The following is an 18901-nucleotide window of genomic DNA, read 5'->3' as shown; positions in this document are numbered from 1 at the left end:
CAACATTCAAAACATCTCTGCTCTCTGGCGCCATGATTAGTGGGCATACATACCTTAGTTTGAATCTTCTGCCTTTCATACCTTAATCCCACTCCGACAGCACAGTTTGTAACAATATTCACCATTAGATTAGGCTTCTGCTCATGCCAGATATTTGCATATGGTGTACAGCATGTAATCATCCCAGTAAAGCAAAACATATTGGAATGATTTTGCTCAAGATCAATGGTCTTCTAGCATTTTCCAATGCTAATATTTGTGCCAAGATTCATTCAGATTGACTGATTTATTTTTAAGTTATTGCAAATAGAAACTTACATACCAACAGATACACATACACAGACAGACATCACTCTTAAGGTCAGATTGTATTTAGGAATGCCTAAATCATGTAAAGAGGAGTAAAAAAGTTAGAAACTATACAGAGTATTTTTCCCTCTTATATGTAATTATTTTATTTTTTTAATACAGGAAAAATGTCTGCGGTGGGTTGGCAACCTGCCCAGGATTGTTTCCTGCCTTGTGCCCTGTGTTGGCTGGGATTGGCTCCAGCAGACCCCCGTGAACCTGTGTTCGGATTCAGCGGGTTGGAAAATGGATGGATGGATGGATGGAAAAATGTGTATGAAACAATGCATTCATGTATTTTCAAACTCAATGAGCCCAAATCAGGTTTGCCAGCGTCTCGAACCTTCCAAGTTAGCAACAGGTAGAAAGCAAAGCTGCACGGCCTTCAGGAGCAGGAAATAGGGAACAAAATAAAAATCTGATTCTTACAATATTAAATAAAACATGATATGGAAAGACAAATCACTTACCTGATGAGTGTTCTAGCTATACACAATAGCACTTATTTTTGCACTCAGTTAAACTTCAGATCCATGCAGCAGGGCAGTTTGCATTTAAACTTTCTCGTATATGAAGTATAGAGAAAGTATTGCAATTGTCCAAAAATTCAGTTTTGAGATTTTGATAAATCTCAATGTTTTATACCTCCCTAAGTCTGGAAATACCATTTTGGGAATCATGTCACTGTGTGTGTCTGTGTCTGTGTGTGTATGTAGACACGATAACCTGAGTACGCTTTCACTTAGGTCAACCAAATTTTGCATACAAGTATTAGTTACAAAAACGTAGATTTCTATCAACTTTGTGCTATTTCCACTAACCTGAGGTGGTACTTTACCTTTCATTCATGCAGCTGCAGAGTCCGATTTGTTCAGCTTTACTTTTATCTTAATTGTTCAGTATATTATTAATTTGATTTAATTTGTTGTTGATGGTTCTTTAATCCTAGAAATTTGATTCTGTTCATCTGGACAAAGTTTTTAAGTGGGAGAAATATTTCGAGACTTATCCAAGTCTCTTCCTCAGTCTCAATTGACTGCAGGTTTCCCCAACCTTATAAACAGTACCTTGGATAAGTCTCGAAATATTTCTCCCACTTAAAAACTTTGTCCAGATGAGCAGAATCAAATTTCTAGGATTTCCTTACCTGGATTATTGAGCATGCATCGAGACATGGTTCTTTAATGTACATAATATAAAAATATAATCATTGTCTTGTGGTTTACTCCTCAAATATCCATCCCCATATCTAAGTATATGATTGATTCGAGGGGTGACCACTCCCGATTTTTCCATTATAAGATGAACAGTTTCAGACATTGTGTTTCTAATAGCCGGCCACTGATGTACTTCATTGCCACTGCAGTGACAGTCACCGCATGCTCTTCCTATGACTTTCCTGTAGTTTTCCCAGTTGTCATAATGATTATGTTGTCATGTTTCAGACTCATAGCAATGAATAATCAAACAAAGAGAGCTCCTTTTTATCTTTTTGGTTTGTCCTAGACAACAATGAGATCAGAAACACATTTAAAGGAGATGTTTTCTTCTGTCTCCTGCATCTCAGATCTGTCTCCTGAGAAAAAATGCCCCCCGTAGTCTCACACGTTTCTTCTCTTGCGTTTCAGTAAAGTCTCACAATGGCCCAGATCCTCCTAGAAGTTACATATTTTTTTTGCAGTTTGAAAGGATTTGCATTGTGTGCCCAGTAATATTTGGTGGAATGTATGGAAAGTTGTTTGTGGTATTACTATGATCCCAAAACTGTAGTCTTTGCTTCTGAATAATGCTATTAGTTGTTCAAATTGATATTGCTGTGCTCCAATTAGATCACAGTCAGTGTGGAAGACAAGGCAGGCTGTGTGGTGTGGTGGTTAAGACTTGGACTTCAGACTGTGAAGTTGTGGGTTCAAATCCCACTACTGACACCAGTGTGAGAAGTCACTTCACCTGCTTGTGCTCCAATTGGAGAAACAAAAGTGATGTAACCATCACATCTCTAATGTCGTAAGTCACCTTGGAGAAAAACATCAGTCTAATAATAAGTAAAAAATGTGATGAGATTAAAACAAGACAAGAAGGAGACCTCAAAAAATATAACCTGCTTTTCAAACCAAATTCTCAATTTTGGCTCCATTTACCACAGTTGTTTCTCATGTCTCCTTTTTGTCTAAAGTTATTTCTCCTGAGCAATTCTAGGAGACACATCTCTGAGAAAGTTGAATCTTAAATGAAACATTAAGGAGAATCTCACGTAAGTCTCATGAGCGATCAGAGATCAACTTCTGAGCAGTGTACAGTTTTCCTATGAGGAACTATTCCCTGGCTTCTGTTAATTTTCAATTTTAACTCTTTCAGGACGAATGTCAACTTTTGTCAGAGGTAGAGGACAGTAATCAGTTGTAAACTGCGACAAAACTCGACGTTATGTTTTTTGCTAGAAGAAAAGTTAATTTCATGGATTTGACCTCGACTCCATGTGCGTGAGCAAGCAACCACTAAAAAGGCATTGACATATGGTGAGAGGCCAAAGTGAATGCGCAAAGTGAAAAACTCTGTGGAGGACATCTTGCATATTATTCCTAAATCAGATTAGGACTTGTTGGACTTCGTTTTTGCTGCAAGTGATTTGGAGATTGAAAATGACAGAGTGGTACCAGCATCAGCTGATCGGTGCCCAGCTGATCGCTGTGCTGAATGCATTCATGTAGCTGATACACCTACTGCTTGGGTGGACCGTCACTTACGATGACAAGAGGTACAAACCAGATTGTGTTGCACTTCAAAACCAGCCAGGCAGCAGGCCCACCATGTATTCCTGCTGGTTATCGAGCTGCCAACGCAGCCGCTGCTGCCAGAGACGCCAAACAGGTGCCAACAGCAGCAACGGACATTTTATATGTGAACCCATTATTTTGTGTGCTTTTCAGAAAACTATTCAGCCCTCCAAGAGTTAATATCTCCTTTTTATTGTCCATCCATCCATTTTCCAACCCGCTGAATCCGAACACAGGGTCATGGGGGTCTGCTGGAGCCAAACCCAGCCAACGCAGGGCACAAGGCAGGAACCAACCCACCGCAGGACACACACAAACATACCCACACACCAAGCACACACTAGGGCCAATTTAGAATCGCCAATCCACCTAACCTGCATGTGTTTGGACTGTGGGAGGAAACCGGAGCACCCGGGGGAAAACCACGCAGACACGGGGAGAACATGCAAACTCCACACAGGGAGGACCCGAGAAGCGAACCCGGGTCTCCTAACTGCGAGGCAGCAGCATTATCCACTGCGCCACCGTGCCACCCCCTTTTTATTGTTTTATTTTTCTATTTTGTTACTGCTATTCTTTTTTTTTTTTTTGCTGTCTAGTATATGTGTTCTCCCGTGTTCCTTGTGTTTTGTGGGTGGGACCCCAAGAAGTGGGGACACCATGATGTCATCACTGAAGGACCACCCTCTGTCTGTTTACTTGAAGCAGGTCCTTTAGGAGTTTTTTGATAGTTATTTTAGAATTTATTACTTGTAAGTATTAACATCCCATATTTTATAAGGTAATGCAGTTAGCATTATCGGGTTATCGGATTATAAAATTGCAGAAAAATAGACAATATAAAAATCAAAAACATAATTCAATGGGAAGAATTAGGCTGAATTATTCAAAATCGTGCAGAGCAAATGACTTCAGTCATCCATTCGGATGGAACGTCACTGGACGAGTCCTCTAATGTGACATTTCCTTTAGTGACTGTGAGTGCAGGAGTTCAGTTTTGTTGCAATTTAATTTTAAAGAGTTCTGCTCCATTCAGGTTTTAATTTCACTGAGGCAAGTTGTGAGCTGAGAAAGCTCTGATGAAGTTCCACTTTTAACATTGAAATAGAGTTGAGTATCATCTGCATAAAAATGATAATCCAGTCCAAAGCTACGACTAATATGGCCAAGGGGAATCATATAAATACAGAAAAGCAGAGGGCCAAGGACAGAGCCCTGTGGATCCCCTTGTATGCTGTGCTGTGCTGGACCTGCTGTTGCCAAGACTAACAAACTCTTGCCTATCAGTCAGATAGGACTTGAACCACTGGAGGGCAGTGCCACAGATACCCAGCATGTTCTCCATTCTGGACAGTAGAATGTCATGTCTGACAGTGTCAAATGCTGCACTGAGGTCTAACAGAATTGATATGCTGGTTTGTCCAGAGTCTGCTGCCATAAACAAATCATTGGTTTTAGGATCACAAGTGTAAGACAAATAGTGTGTACTTTTAATTGATGTGATATTGATATAAAGGCTACATGTGGCATGGGAACATTTAATATGCACATTTTTATGGCTAAAATAAAGATGGCAAAACAGGTGTATTTAGAGTTAAAAGGACAAAAGAAATTTGACAAATGACAAAAAGTTTGTTTGTTCAACTAATATCTAAACTGTCTGAATTTCTCATCCAGATTTTTCTTAGAGGTTGTCGAGTTTCTGCTTCAACTACACCTCTCGGTGGTTTGGTCCAAATTCCCACATCTCTTTGTGTAAAGACGTGCCTCCTGCTTTCAGTCCTAAATGCACTTCCCTTTAATACCCACTTGTGTCCTCGAATACGTGATTCAACACTAAGTTGAAATGATTGGATCTACTTTATCAATGCCTTTGAGGATTTTGAAGATCTGAATGAGGTCTCCACACATTCTCCACTGCTCGTGACAAAACAGGTTGAATTCTCCATATCTGTCACAGTAGGACATGTCATTAAGCCCTATGATGCACCTGGCTGCTATCCTCCGCACAGCTTCGTGTGCTGCTATGTCTTTCTTGTAACGTGGTGACCTGAATTTCACAAAATACTCCAGATGAGGTCTCACTATTGTAGTATATAGTCTGAGTCACTCAATTTATTTTCATAATATAACCTAACATTTTATTTGCCTTTTTAATAGGTGATGAAAATGCTGTGTCAGCATAAAATGTTTTCAAAGGTTGTTTCCTGTAAGACCGTGTCTGCCATCTTGTATTTATAACCCAAGTGTAGCGCTTTGCACTTTTCTACATTAAACTGCATGTTCACCCAGCTCTGAAGGTTGTCCAGGTCTTTTTGATTTACTTTTACTTCCTCCTCAGTCTCTGCCACTCCACCTATTTTTAGTCTTTAGTTTACTAACTATAATAAAATGAATGTCATTAATATAAATCAGAAAAAGTAATCGTCCATGGACAGACCCTAGAGGGATGCCACTGATGACCTCTTTCTCTTCTTATCTGTGCTCTTTGCTGCTGGTGAACCAAGCAGTTTTGTAGGTTACCTCTGATGCCTTCAGCTTCTAGTTTCAGAATAACTCTTTGGAGTGGGACTGAGCCAAAGTCTTTTAAAAGTTTATTGCATGCTTTGCTTTTGTCAACCATCCTAAAAATCTAAAAGAATGGTTTGGCAGGATCAAAGCTGGATTAAGACCTCCATAGGTTCCTGAGTGTCCCTTTGACAAGCGGATCATTTAATCAAGTGGCTGGGGGATGCTGGAAAGCCCCCGTGCTGTCACAAGCCTATGGGTGCACACCCAGAACACCATAGTGGTAGATCTGCCCTTGATCAGAATCATCTTCTCAGCCATGGTGGTTGTTTTTTAGTAATTTTCTAATTTATTTCTTACTAGCTGTCCCCCATGGCTCCGAACACGTAGTAGCAAAACAGGACAAACTTTAAAAATCTATAAACAAACAGGTGTCGCTAGCTAAGCAGAGGCAAGGTACACTCAAACACATGGAAAGAGGTAGAACAACTCGAACGGAGGCTGGCGCAAGAGTGAGGAGGGCCCTGCCCAGCACCCCACTCCTGACGTCCCGCATAGTAGTGAAGCAGGACAGTGAGGAGGGCCCTGTCTGGCTCCCTACTCCTGACGTCACGCTTTCCCCTTCACTCTGCCCGCTACGTCTCTCTCAGATTAGCTCGAATATATCACTCCTGCAAGAGAACTATGATACTTAGCATGATGAGAGGAGTCACAAAATCATCGGGAATGCTCAAGTAAATTATAGAAAAAAAAATCCGATCTAAATCCGTTAAGTAGTTCTCTTGTGAGAAGCAGACAGACATACAAACAGACAGACATTGGATTTTATATATATACTAGCCATCCTCCGCTACTTCTCCCATGCAGTAGTGAAACAGGACAGTGAGGAGGGCCCTGCCTGTCTTCCCACTCCCCTCGGCCCGCAGCCTCTGTCTCGGATTAGTGTGAATATATTGGTCCTGCAAGAGAACTATGATACTTAGCACGATGAGAGAAGTCGCAAAATCAACCTGAATGTTCAAGTAAATTCTAGAAAAAAACCCGATCTAAATCCGTTAAGTAGTTCTCTCGTTCGCTTGCTAAGCTTATGTAAGGTACGCACCCTGAGGCTGGTGTGTCAGTGAGGAGGGCCCCACCCCCCCTCCCCTCGGCCCACTGCGTGTCTCTCGGATTCGCGCAAATAAATCGGTACCGCAAGAGAACTATGATTCTTAGCGCGATGAGAAAAGTCGCAAAATCAACCAGAATGTTCAAGTAAATGATAGAAAAAAAAATCCCGATCTAAATCCGTTAAGTAGTTCTCTTGTGAAAAGCAGACAGACATATAGACAGACAAACGTTGGATTTTATATATACAGAGATTATAGCTTCCATAATTTTGCATGGTACAGAGGTAAGATTTATTGGTCCGTAAATACCAGACATCGGCTAAGTAAACTTCTTAATACCTTGGAAATTGGAGGAAAACTGAATTATAGACAGAAAAATTCATAGAGTCACTTCCTGTTCCTGCAGGGCAGCAGCAACTAACCACTGTGCCACTGAACTGCCATATTCTATCTATCTATCTATCTATCTATCTATCTATCTATCTATCTATCTATCTATCTATCTATCTATCTATCTATCTATCTATCTATCTATCTATCTATCTATTAACACATTCAGGGTGGATGTTGACTTTTGTCCAAATTCAAGGGTAGAGAATGGTAATCAGCTGTAAACGGCTACAAAACTCACCAGTTACATTGTAGTTCGACTCTCTTCACTAGAAGAAAAGTTAGCTTCGTCAATTTAACTGAGTTTAACTTTCGCGTGAATGAGTAGCGAAAAGCAAACAACCTCTAAAATGGCTTCTGGCAAAAGACCAAAGTGAAGGTGCAAAGCAAAATACTCCGCGGACAACGTTTTGCGTATTATCACTAAATCGAACTCTGACTTGCCGGACTCCAATTTTAATGGAAGTGATTTGGAGATCGAAAACAAAAGTGAGGTACTGGCATCAGCGGACTGGTCCCCAGTGGATCGTGGTGCTGACCATGTTCTTGTAGGAGATGCTCCTATTGCAACGTTCACCTGGGAGGAGCGCCTCTTACGATGACAAGAGGAACAAACTAGATTGCATTGCATTTGTGGCTGTCACCGCCGCCCACTGGCCAGGCAGCCGGCCCACTGCGCATTTGTGCTGGCCATTGAGCCGCCCCCACGCCAGACATGGCGAACATGTGGCATCAGCAGTCACAGCATGCAGCAACAGATGTTTTATGCTGATTTATGTGTGAAACCATCGCTATGTGTACTTTTCAGAAAAAAAATATTCTGCCCTGAAAGAGTTAAACCAATTAGCTCCTCCTAATACTGCACATAAAGTCTTTGCAGATTATTGGCAATGACGAGACGGCATATTAAAATGTAACAAAATTATATTAAGACTTGGAAACAGTCTTTCTTTAATCCTTGGCTCCAAGATTCTTCACAAGCAAGGCTCAAACATTTGCCTGGTTTGAACAGACCTCCATTTAGTGGATCTGTAACTGAAGCCAAAACCAGAGGAGTCCTTGTAAAACCCAGATGCCAATCTGTTTTAATCAAGTCAAGCCACAGAGCCTTTACCCTCGCACTTAACACTGTTTCACACAGGCCCTTCCAAAAAGAGTCTCTGTCTCGGTGTTGGCGCTGTGTAAGTGAGACGCATCTGTCAGACTGACATTGAAGTTAACTTGACCAGAGCCTCTCCTAACGTATCTTGCACTTTGAGCACAGAGCTAGTTTTTTTCCATCCTGTTTATTTATTTAAATTGTGTTTTTCTTTGCAGCAGTCCAGCCAGTATGAACACGTGTTTTATGATGGTAGAGAACATCCATGGATCCATTACTGAAATTGATTTGCTCCGGTCATGGATTGTTGGGTGCCTTTGCTAATTCTAGTAGCATACGACAGAAACCAACCAAGGTGCCAGTCTGTCAAAGGGCACATTCTCGCACACTCATGCCTTTGATAGTTGCTAATTAATCTCACATTCACACACACTATCAATGTGGAAGGAACAACAGAGCAGAAGGAAGAACAAGCAGGCAGAGATCTGAACTCCTGCACTAGCTGGTTTAATAAAACACTTTAGAGAAAAATGTGACTGATTGAATATTATCCGTTTAAGGCTTCAAATCATTTAAACGATATCCTTGTAAATTAAAAAATATCTCATATATAAATGTCTACATGTGGAAGTGAGAGGTGGAGTTGGGGTAAGGGGAACAGAAAACTCGCTTAACCGCTAATAACACAAGCGAGGTGAGCACGTCAGCAAAACGAAACTTCAGAAGAAAGACAAAGTCACTTAGCCGCTGACATTGGCAAAACAGTATCCCTTTTACTTTTCCTCCCGCTGCTAATACACAAGCAAGGCGAGCACATCGGCAAATTGAATCCTCCTAGGAGAGAGATGCCCAGAGTAGTTCCTTTCAATTATCTGACATCTCTACATTTCAGTTTTTTTTCCTGGCGATTTCAATATTTTTTACGACCCTTACACAGCTCGCTTTAATAAATATAAATGATTTAGATAGGAACATAAGTATAGAAGCTGGTTAAGCTTGCAGATGATACCAATCCAGTAGGAGTGATAGATAATCTGGAATTCGTTGAATCATTATAGAGAGACTTGGACAGTCTTGGGCAGATTTGTGGCAGATGAAATTTAATGTCAGTAAATGTAAAGAATTACACATAGAGAGCAAAAATGTTACAGGAAGGAGATGGTGATGGTGTGAGGAACCTTCTCAGAATTGGCTGATGTTAAGAGTGGTGTCAAGCAGGACGCTGCTATCTTATATATAAATGTCTACGCATGGAAGTGTGTGTGTGTGTCTGTCCGGCCCGAAAGTGAGAGGTAGAGTTGGTGTAAGTAAGTAAAGTATTACACATAGGAAGTAAAAATGTTAGGTCTGAATACACAATGGTAGGTCTCAAAATCAAAAGTACACCTTATGAGAAGGATTTAGGAGTCACAGTGGACTCGACACCATCAACTGCCAGACAGTGTGCACAAGTCATTAAGAAGGCTAACAGAATGTAAGGTTATATAGAGCCCTGATGTGTGGAGTACAAGTCCAAGGAGGTTCTGCTCAAGCTTTATAACACACTGGTGAGGCCTCATCTGGGGTACTGGGTGCAGTTTTGGTCTCCAAGCTACAAAAAGGACAAAGCAGCACTAGAAAAGGTCCAGAAAGAGCAACTACCTCCACTAGGAACTACTCTCCACCCTATTTAATTGAGCACCTTCCATAGCTTCTGGGGGTTCATTTTGAACCTGCAGAGGTGGAGGTATCCACTGGAGAGAAGGGGAATGAAAGTATGTAGGAGTATGGAGATGTACATATGCATGAATGAGAGGAGAGGTGGAAGAAGGGTGCGAGGAGAAGAGGTGGTGAAAGTAGACAAATTTAAATACTTGAGTCCAACAATCCAAAACAATGGAGAGTGTGGCAGAGTGGTGAAGAAGAGAGTGCAGGCAGGGAGGACTGGCGTGAGAAGAGTGGCAGGAGTGATTTGTGATAGAAGAGTGACTGTAAGAGTAAAAGGGAAGGTCTATAAAATAGTAGTGTGAGCAGCTATGTTGTATGTTTGGTGACGGTGGCACTGACTTAAAGACAAGAGGCACAGCTGGAAATGGCAGAGTTGAAGATGCTGCGATTATCACTCAGAGTAATGAGGGTAGACAGGATGAGGAATGAGTATATCAGAGGGGCAACACAGATATGACAGTTTGGTGACCAAGTGAAGGAGGCGAGATGAGATGGTTTGGGCACGTGCAGAGGAGTGATGAGGGGTACATTGGGAAAAGAATGTTGAGGATGGGACTACCAGGCAAGAGGAAAAGACGAAGGCCAAACAGGAGGTTTATGGATGTGGTGAGGGAGGACATGAAGGCAGTCGGTGTGGCAGAAAATGATGTAAAAGACAGGGATGGAGACAGATGCAGCTGAAAGAAGAAGAAGTAGATGGAATTTATTAGTTGTATCATTTTTTGAATCAATTTGGCTGCCATTTTGTATTTTAACAATCACCACCATTTTGGATACACTTTGTCAGGGCAGCATTTGCCTTTGTCAGGTTATGTCATGAAGTTGTCATCTGCAGGTAATCAGCACTATGGGTTAAAAGATCTGCTGAAAGATCACTTCCTCCTCTCAGTTGTGGATTTAAAAACCCGTTTTTGCTGACTGCCAATTTTGTTTAAATTTTGTCTCATTTTCCTTTTCCTGACATTGTATTTTTCAGATTTTGTCTCACATTTTGGCTTGTCAGTTGTGTTTTTTGTTGACATGGTTCTCTATCCCTTCTGCATCTCCTGGTTCTCACTAAAATTCCTTGTCGGTACGCTGACAGATCAGACGGTGCCCCGGGAAAAATAAAATGCCAACGGAAACAGTGCAAATTAATTTTCTAATAACTGGCAACAATTTCAAAAATGAAAGTAATTACAAACATATGATGCAGTGCTGCAATAACACATATTGTGAAAGAATCATTAAGAAAGAAGCTGAAACAAGCATTCAAACATTTTCTGAACATCTAGAAATCATAACAGGTTTGATTCACTCATTAATGGAATTGTGAACTCACATGTGTAGTGCTTTGGGGTCAGCCATCTGATTACTTCTCCGCATGATGAAAGGTTCAATCGCCTATTCCTAATATATGTCTTCACATTAATAATAATAATAATATGTGTTTTTCAATATAGCGCCTTTGTGCTCCTTATGTGAGTGATGAGCCAACAACATACAAATACATTAAGTCTTTGAGGGCTGAATATTTTTTCCAAAAAAACTCAGTTTTCTTTAAAGCTCACAAAGCAATGGTTTCACACGTAAGTCAATATAAAACATCTGGTGCTACGTGCTGTGGCTGCTGTTGGCGCATGTTCTGCGTCTCTGGTGGCAGTGGCTGCATGGTGGCACCTCGACGGTCAGCAGGAATGCACAGTGGGCTGGCTGCCTGGCTGTCTTCACACAGCAGGTGGGTGGTGGTGGCGGTTGCAGTGTGATGCAATGTAGTTTGTACCTGTTGTCATCATAAGTGGTGGTCCTCCCAGGCAAATGCTGCTGTATCAGCTGCACGAAAGTGTTCAGCACCACGATCAGCTGGGGACCGATCAGATGATGCTGGTACCTCACTTTCATTTCTGATATCCATCTCCTGATCACTTGCATCAAACTCGGAGTCTGACAAGTCAGAGTCCTATTCAACAAAATTACGTAAAATGTCCACGGAGTATTTTGCTTTGCACATTCGCTTTGGTCTTTCACCAGATGTTGGTGCCATTTTAGAGGTTGTTTGCTCTTCGCTACTCATGCATGAGAAGAGAATCGAGGTTAAATCAACAAAGCTATGTAACTTTATTTCTAGCAAAGAGAGTCAAACTAAAATGTAAGGGTGAGTTTTGTTGCAGTTTTCAGCTGATTACCATCCTCTACTCCTGAATTTTGACAAAAGTCGACATCAGCCCTGAAAGAGTTAAGCAGAAGTAAAAGACCCAACAGTCTCCTAAGAAGGTGCCATACAAAGTATTCCCTATATAACGCAGACTGGGAGATGCTGGGCAAGGCTCCGGTCAACTCTGTTTTTAAAGAAATGCTTTGAGCTTTCCTTGGTGATTTCCATTTCTGTTCATACAAGGAAAGGAAGTGACTCTGGCAGCACCAACATGATCATTACGAACATTTACAACTGTTCTCAAATCTTGCTTAGGTAAGCCCAAACCAGCATCCTCATCTACAATTTGTCCCAGGATTTGCCTTTTAACACAAGCTCTCTAATTTCTAGCCTCATGTTAAGATTTCCTTCCTGTTTCCACTTTCCAAATAGTTTGGTTCTGTTGAGCCCCGATATCCGAATCCATGCCCGGCTGAGAGTCAGATCAGTGGCAAGATGGGGTGTCACCATGCAATTAAGTTCATTAGTGGAGTTAGAAAAGGCCACACATCTGGAATAGAGACTGATGAGGAGAGGGCTATAAGAAAATTACATATATGGTGCAATGATTCACATGAACAAGTTTCTCTACCTCCCTGATGAATGGTAAAAATGCAGGTGTTGTACTGCTTTGATATCAGAGACCGCTGTGCATATTTGCAACACCCCTGCAGCCAATCGACAGTTCTCTTGGTAACATAATCTTTGCCCAGCAAGCAGATTGACATCATAAGGCCCCAAATTCAATAGTTTTAGAATATAAAGTAGAAAAGGAAAGCTAGAGGCTCACTTGGTCACACTCTGAAAGAAACTGTCATTCATTTATTGGAACAAGCATTGAAGACAAAGAAAGTTCTGCAAGTCGGCCTTATTTCACTCGTTGCGGGGCTTTGTGTCAGTGTCAGTATAGGCCGCAGCCTATTTTAAAGTTGTGGCAGAGCATATAGCATATGTAATTGGAAATAACAAGGACATAGAAAGTTTAGTATAGAGAGTCTATCCACTGGGGTGAGGGGAGAGAACCCTCAGAAACCATCAACTAGATCATTAGATAGATAGATAGATAGATAGATAGATAGATAGATAGATAGATAGATAGATAGATAGATAGATAGATAGATAGATAGATAGATAGATAGATAGATAGATAGATAGATAGATAGATAGATAGATAGATAGATAGATAGATAGATAGTGTGGCGGGTGGCCGGAATCCTAACCTGGCCAGGACTCCCAAAGTGTGGAAGGACCAGGGGAGAGAGCATTTGTGGGATAGTTTCTGCCCTGGACCGACAGAGGGCAGTTCCCTTGATTTCCAGTGGGGCCACAGGTTATGAACATGGGAGCTCGATCCTGTTGGAATCCGTGGCCTCCGCCAGGGGGAGCATGGACCTTTCCAGGGCCTTATTTGGCCCGGAAGTGTGGCCGGAAGAAGCTCGTTAGGCACATGGAGTCCATCTAGATACCCTATAAAAAGGAGCCGCCTCACTCCATAAGTTGGCCAGAGTCTGGAGGAAGGAGTGGACAAAGCCTGAGGAAGAGTGGAGGCGGATGGACTGGTGGCAAGGAAGGGAATGAAGGTTGTATTGGTGTATTGCGGTTGATGGTGATAGGTGCACAAACTGTAAATAAACACGGGTGTTGAGTGAACCTGTGTCCTGCCTGTCTGTGTGGTTAGGGTGACAGTACACCCCCTAGTGGCTTACAATAGATAGATAGATAGATAGATAGATGTGTGAAAGGCACAATGTGATAGATAGATAGATAGATAGATAGATAGATAGATAGATAGATAGATAGATAGATAGATAGATAGATAGATAGATAGATAGATAGATAGATAGATAGAAAAGGTACTATATGATAGATAGATAGATAGATAGATAGATAGATAGATAGATAGATAGATAGATAGATAGATAGATAGATAGATAGATAGATAGATAGATAGATAGATAGATGTGTGAAAGGCACAATGTGATAGATAGATAGATAGATAGATAGATAGATAGATAGATAGATAGATAGATAGATAGATAGATAGATAGATAGATAGATTTTTTTTTTTTTTTTTTTAAACAAACTTTATTGACAAAAAAAACCCATCAGTCAACTATACAACAACTTACACATTATATTATTATAAATACATTTTCATGTTAAATATTTTTGGAAGAACACAACTGAACCCACAAAACTCCCCTAAAAAACAAACCACAGTTCTTCATTAATACATTCACATAATATACTATTCACACACCATATTGCTTTAAACTTGTCAAGATTCTTTGTGGATTTGTAAAAATTAAAATCTATCAAAATGCGACTAATGCACAGTATTTTAAAAACTACAATTGGATCTTGTAAACCACTCTCTACAATTTTGTACTTTCTGGTTTTCCAAATGGCTAATTTACTTTGCCCCAAAATAAAGTTTGCCAAATTTACATTGTTTACATTTCTTTTTGTTTTTTTAAACCCGAACAGAAAGCCCACCCTGGTGTACACCATTTCCAATCCCCCAACAAGCCTCTCTATTAAATTAAACAAAGGCTCCAGCCTTGTACAGAACATAAAGCAGTGAAACACAGTTTCTCTTTCCCCACAGAAACAACAACTGTCAGACACCCCTGGCATAATAATAGATAGATAGATAGATAGATAGATAGATAGATAGATAGATAGATAGATAGATAGATAGATAGATAGATAGATAGATAGATAGATAGATAGATAGATAGATAGATAGATAGATAGATAGATAGATAGGGGCAGTATTAGTCATGGTGGCCTCTAGTTTTGCCTTCATCGTCTTTTCTGTCACTATCATCATGAAGGTCCATCCTATAATACATTTAAATGCTTGAGTCTCCAGTAACAAAGGCTCTGCTTTTTATCTTATCTCGTATTGCAGGTCTGTGGTGTCCACCGAGTCCAGTCTGGTGTTCAGATGAAGCCCCATGTATTTATGAGTCTGCTCCAACTATACTGTCTTCCCATTATGAGCTGCATTGCATGCTGGTAGTACACCATCAGCACCTTTGTCATGGTGATTCATAGCATTGTCAGCTTTGTTCAAGTAAAACTAGTTTAAGGTGGGGCAAACATTACAAATTACTTGTTTTGCATATTGAGTGGCACAATTGAGCAGTGGTGAGGTTCACATCCTCATCCATATGGTGTCTGTGATGAGTCTCCTGGTGTCCATTTGCATGTTCTCCAGTTATGCTCCAAAGAACTGCAGATTAGGTGGATTGCCATCTTTCAGTTCTCCTAATGAGGGTGAGTGTGGCAGTACATACTGTAGATGGGTGGAAGGTCCAGCTTTGGTACCTGCTTTATATAAGATTCTAGAAACTACTCCAGCAATCCTAGAAATGGACTAAGTGGCATCAGAAAATGCACGATTGCCTGAGATCACCGTTACATTCATTTCAAAATGATGGAATGACACCGAGAAATGTCAGCCATCTTGGGGGCTGATGAAGACAAGAAGAAAGAACATTGTTTACCTTCATTATTAGATTAAGTTTTTGTTTAGAAAAAATTGACCTAAAAACTACTGCTAAAGACATGAGGGCGGTGGTTGAGGATGTGTGATTAAACATCTTAGTATACATCTTAGTATCAGGAAAAAGGAAAATGAATGCTTGGCATTGTCAAAGTCATAAATGTAAGACTATTTTGATAAGAAGAGCAGGACACAGCTTGAAACAGCCAAGGTAGAGAAGCTGGGAGGATGTTCTACCCTGCAGCCGAGTTTCATTTCTCATTTAACTTTGCAATTACACAACTGAATAACATTATTTTGGGAGAGTGAATTGATTTTAAAGTCTGTTTTGTTTGTTTTACTGCTTTAATGTTTTGGATTTTTTTTTTCTAAAAAATATAAATATTAGTTATTTTATCCGTTCTTTCAAGCATGCAGTGTTTCTTTGGAGTATTATACAGTATTGTGAAACCAATATCACAGTATGTATTTTATGTGGATTACGGACATTACCTGAAATGATACAGATGAGTAGCAAAAATATACCTTACCTCATGTTCCATTATTTAAAGCCCAGCCCTGCATGTTATATTTAATAAGTGAAAGAATCGTGCAACACAGAAAAAGACATAAAGTAGCACAGGATGACTTGTACCTTCAGCTGTTCGGCAGTTTTAGTAGCTCAGTGAGAACTGCAATGAGAACTTACCCTGCTGAAAACTTTCTCATTTGTCATTTGTTTTTTTTATTCAATTCTAATACGTAAATTTCCCATTCACGGGTAACAAATATCACCTTGAAATTTGAGCACTTTGACATTTCAGGTGAATGGTTATTGCATCTTACAATAAATCTTTAAAAAAATATTTAATTAGGTCGTAAAGCAAGCAAATCATTTTGTCAGCTGCCTAAAATTGGCAAATGCATGTGTTAAGGTCGCAGTTAAAGCTTTTGTAGGAAATGTGCTGCATATTTAGGACCTCAATGTGTTAATGCCTACATCTATAATTCTAAAAGAGAATGAATGAAGAATTGAGGTTCATTCTGGTCTTGCTACTCACCAGTCCATTACTGGTCTACAACTGGTAGTCTTCTGCTAACTGGAACATCTTTGTCCAAAAAGTCTTCAGAGCTACAGATTTGGTCTTTCCTAATCTAGAGTGATGACATTACTGACATCATAACATCTATCTATCTATCTATCTATCTATCTATCTATCTATCTATCTATCTATCTATCTATCTATCTATCTATCTATCTATCTATCTATCTATCTATCTATCTATCTATCTATCTATCTATCTATCTATCTATCTATCTATCTATCTATCTATCTATCTATCTATCTATCTATCTATCTATCTATCTATCTATCTATCTATCTATCTATCTATCTATCTATCCTTTGAATCCCCAGTCTGCTTACTGTCTGTGTGCCTGGTGCACGGTCTTCCTGTGTGGGTTGCCACATTTGCACTGGTGTAAGTGGGCCCTGTGGTGGACACATCTATTGCATGCCCAATGCTGCCAGGCCAGACTTTGTGAATCTAAATTAGATAAAGCAGAATTGTAAATGTAATTTAATGGAATATGCACTTTCTGTTTAAATGCTGTGTTTAAAGTAGTGGGGTAATGACTACCATACTTTTAGGTAGCCACAAGGGTGCCCCAGTATAACAGGTCAAGATAATTAATGTAAGATATGCTCATTTTGATAAACATGAAGGAAAAACTGAAAACCCTGAGTAGAATTAATTACTGGTGCCATCTGAATTTTAACAAACGTGTTGTTTTTGTATATTTTAGGGATCTCAGCATGAATAACATCAGCACACTGCAACCAGAAAGTTTTCGCAATCTTCACTTCCTGGAAGAACTGTAAGTAAAGTTATGCCTCATTTATGTACTGGTGATTTGTTCTTGGACATTGGCGGCCAGTAGAAGTGGATCCATTTGTGGTTAGGAAGATCAAAAGCATGGAATGTCACTTATCAGTTAACGTTCTCCGTATATATTATTTAGCTAATGGTTACTCTTTAGTCTGCAAGTTGTGAACACAACCTGTACCTGGAGGTCCACAGTCTTCTTGTCAAAGGGGTCATGCACTGTTAAACCACCAGTCCCCTCTTATCACATTTCACCACAGATCTCCTGATCCCCTTCTAGTAATGATGTCACAAACGCAGGACAGCCCTCAATAAGCTGAAAACAAGTGAACTGACCATTCACATTAACGATAAACTCATCAGTCCGTGTTTCAATAAAGTAAATTATCGTTCACAATGTGCACAGTGCTAGCATTCACCACGCCTGCAGCCAGTTTGTTTTCTGTTGCCTAATCCAATACCTGAGCTCACTGGCCTGTTTTATTCTAATACTGCTTATTCGTCTGGGCATGGTGACAAGAAGTGACCTGCCATTGTGCAACAGGCATTAACATTATTTCCAGGAACAAAGATTCCACCTACAGTAGGTCCAGGTCACGTTCATCCTGCCACTCCACAGTTTCTTCATTTTCTGCATCTTCAGTTGCCAACATCAACTCACGCTGCCATTTTCACTAGTCTGACAAGTTTGGTTGAAACTGCCTGATGTTTGAGAGTTGCCGTATGGCTTCACAGCATCATGAACAAAGCAAAATATTGATTTTCCATATATTATACCAAAATATACACTTGTGTAATGACTGTAAAAAATTTATTTTATTTTCCATGGGAAAAGAGCGGACAAAACAGATTAAATTAACTGTCTGGGCACAATACCTTAGTTGTAGACAAAAAGCAGCAGGTACTCTGGTAGTCTTCCAACAAGAAGCCCTTTGGAATTGTGCAGTCGTGTTGAGCCATTGAGGAGGGAGTTGGCGATGTGGACAGTTTACAGTGACCATAGGCCGCCTACTGCTGTATTATCTGCCTGAATGTGACATTATTTGACAGTTTTGTCATTCCATTCTAACTAGACCTTAGCCACATGCCATACATTGGTGCCACTTTGACCGATGACTGAGAGTAGGCTGATGCACCACTGATGATGCTGGGTTTCCTGATATGCAGGACATCACAACTGGCATCTCTGCATAAACTCAAGACTTGTAATTATAGTTGGCTCTGACCATAATCTGTAGCAGCCACCTTACAGCTTTGTGACATCACCATGTCAATCCCTCACCCCCATTGTTACATAACATCACAAAAGTCATAAACTCGGAGCAGAATGTCATTTATATATGGATAGCACCAAATTGAACCGTACTTCCATAATAAATGTGATCTTGTTGAAATGATTTACTATATTCCCAT

General features: G+C 40.2%; 1 protein-coding gene across 1 annotated transcript in view; it reads left to right on the top strand.

Annotated features, from left to right (window-relative positions):
* LOC114647854 (leucine-rich repeat-containing G-protein coupled receptor 6) overlaps positions 1 to 18901 on the top strand; it is a 440711-nt gene that overhangs the window by 178201 nt on the left and 243609 nt on the right. Inside the window, exon 2 of the mRNA XM_051924410.1 lies at positions 17409 to 17480. Within this exon, the coding sequence (XP_051780370.1) occupies positions 17409 to 17480 (72 nt within the window). The remainder of the gene's footprint in view (positions 1 to 17408; positions 17481 to 18901) is intronic.

This window comes from Erpetoichthys calabaricus, chromosome 3 (assembly GCF_900747795.2).
Source record: "Erpetoichthys calabaricus chromosome 3, fErpCal1.3, whole genome shotgun sequence".
NCBI lineage: Eukaryota > Metazoa > Chordata > Cladistia > Polypteriformes > Polypteridae > Erpetoichthys > Erpetoichthys calabaricus.
Note: the sequence above shows the minus strand (reverse complement) of the source record. Positions and strands in the feature narration are given on the sequence as shown.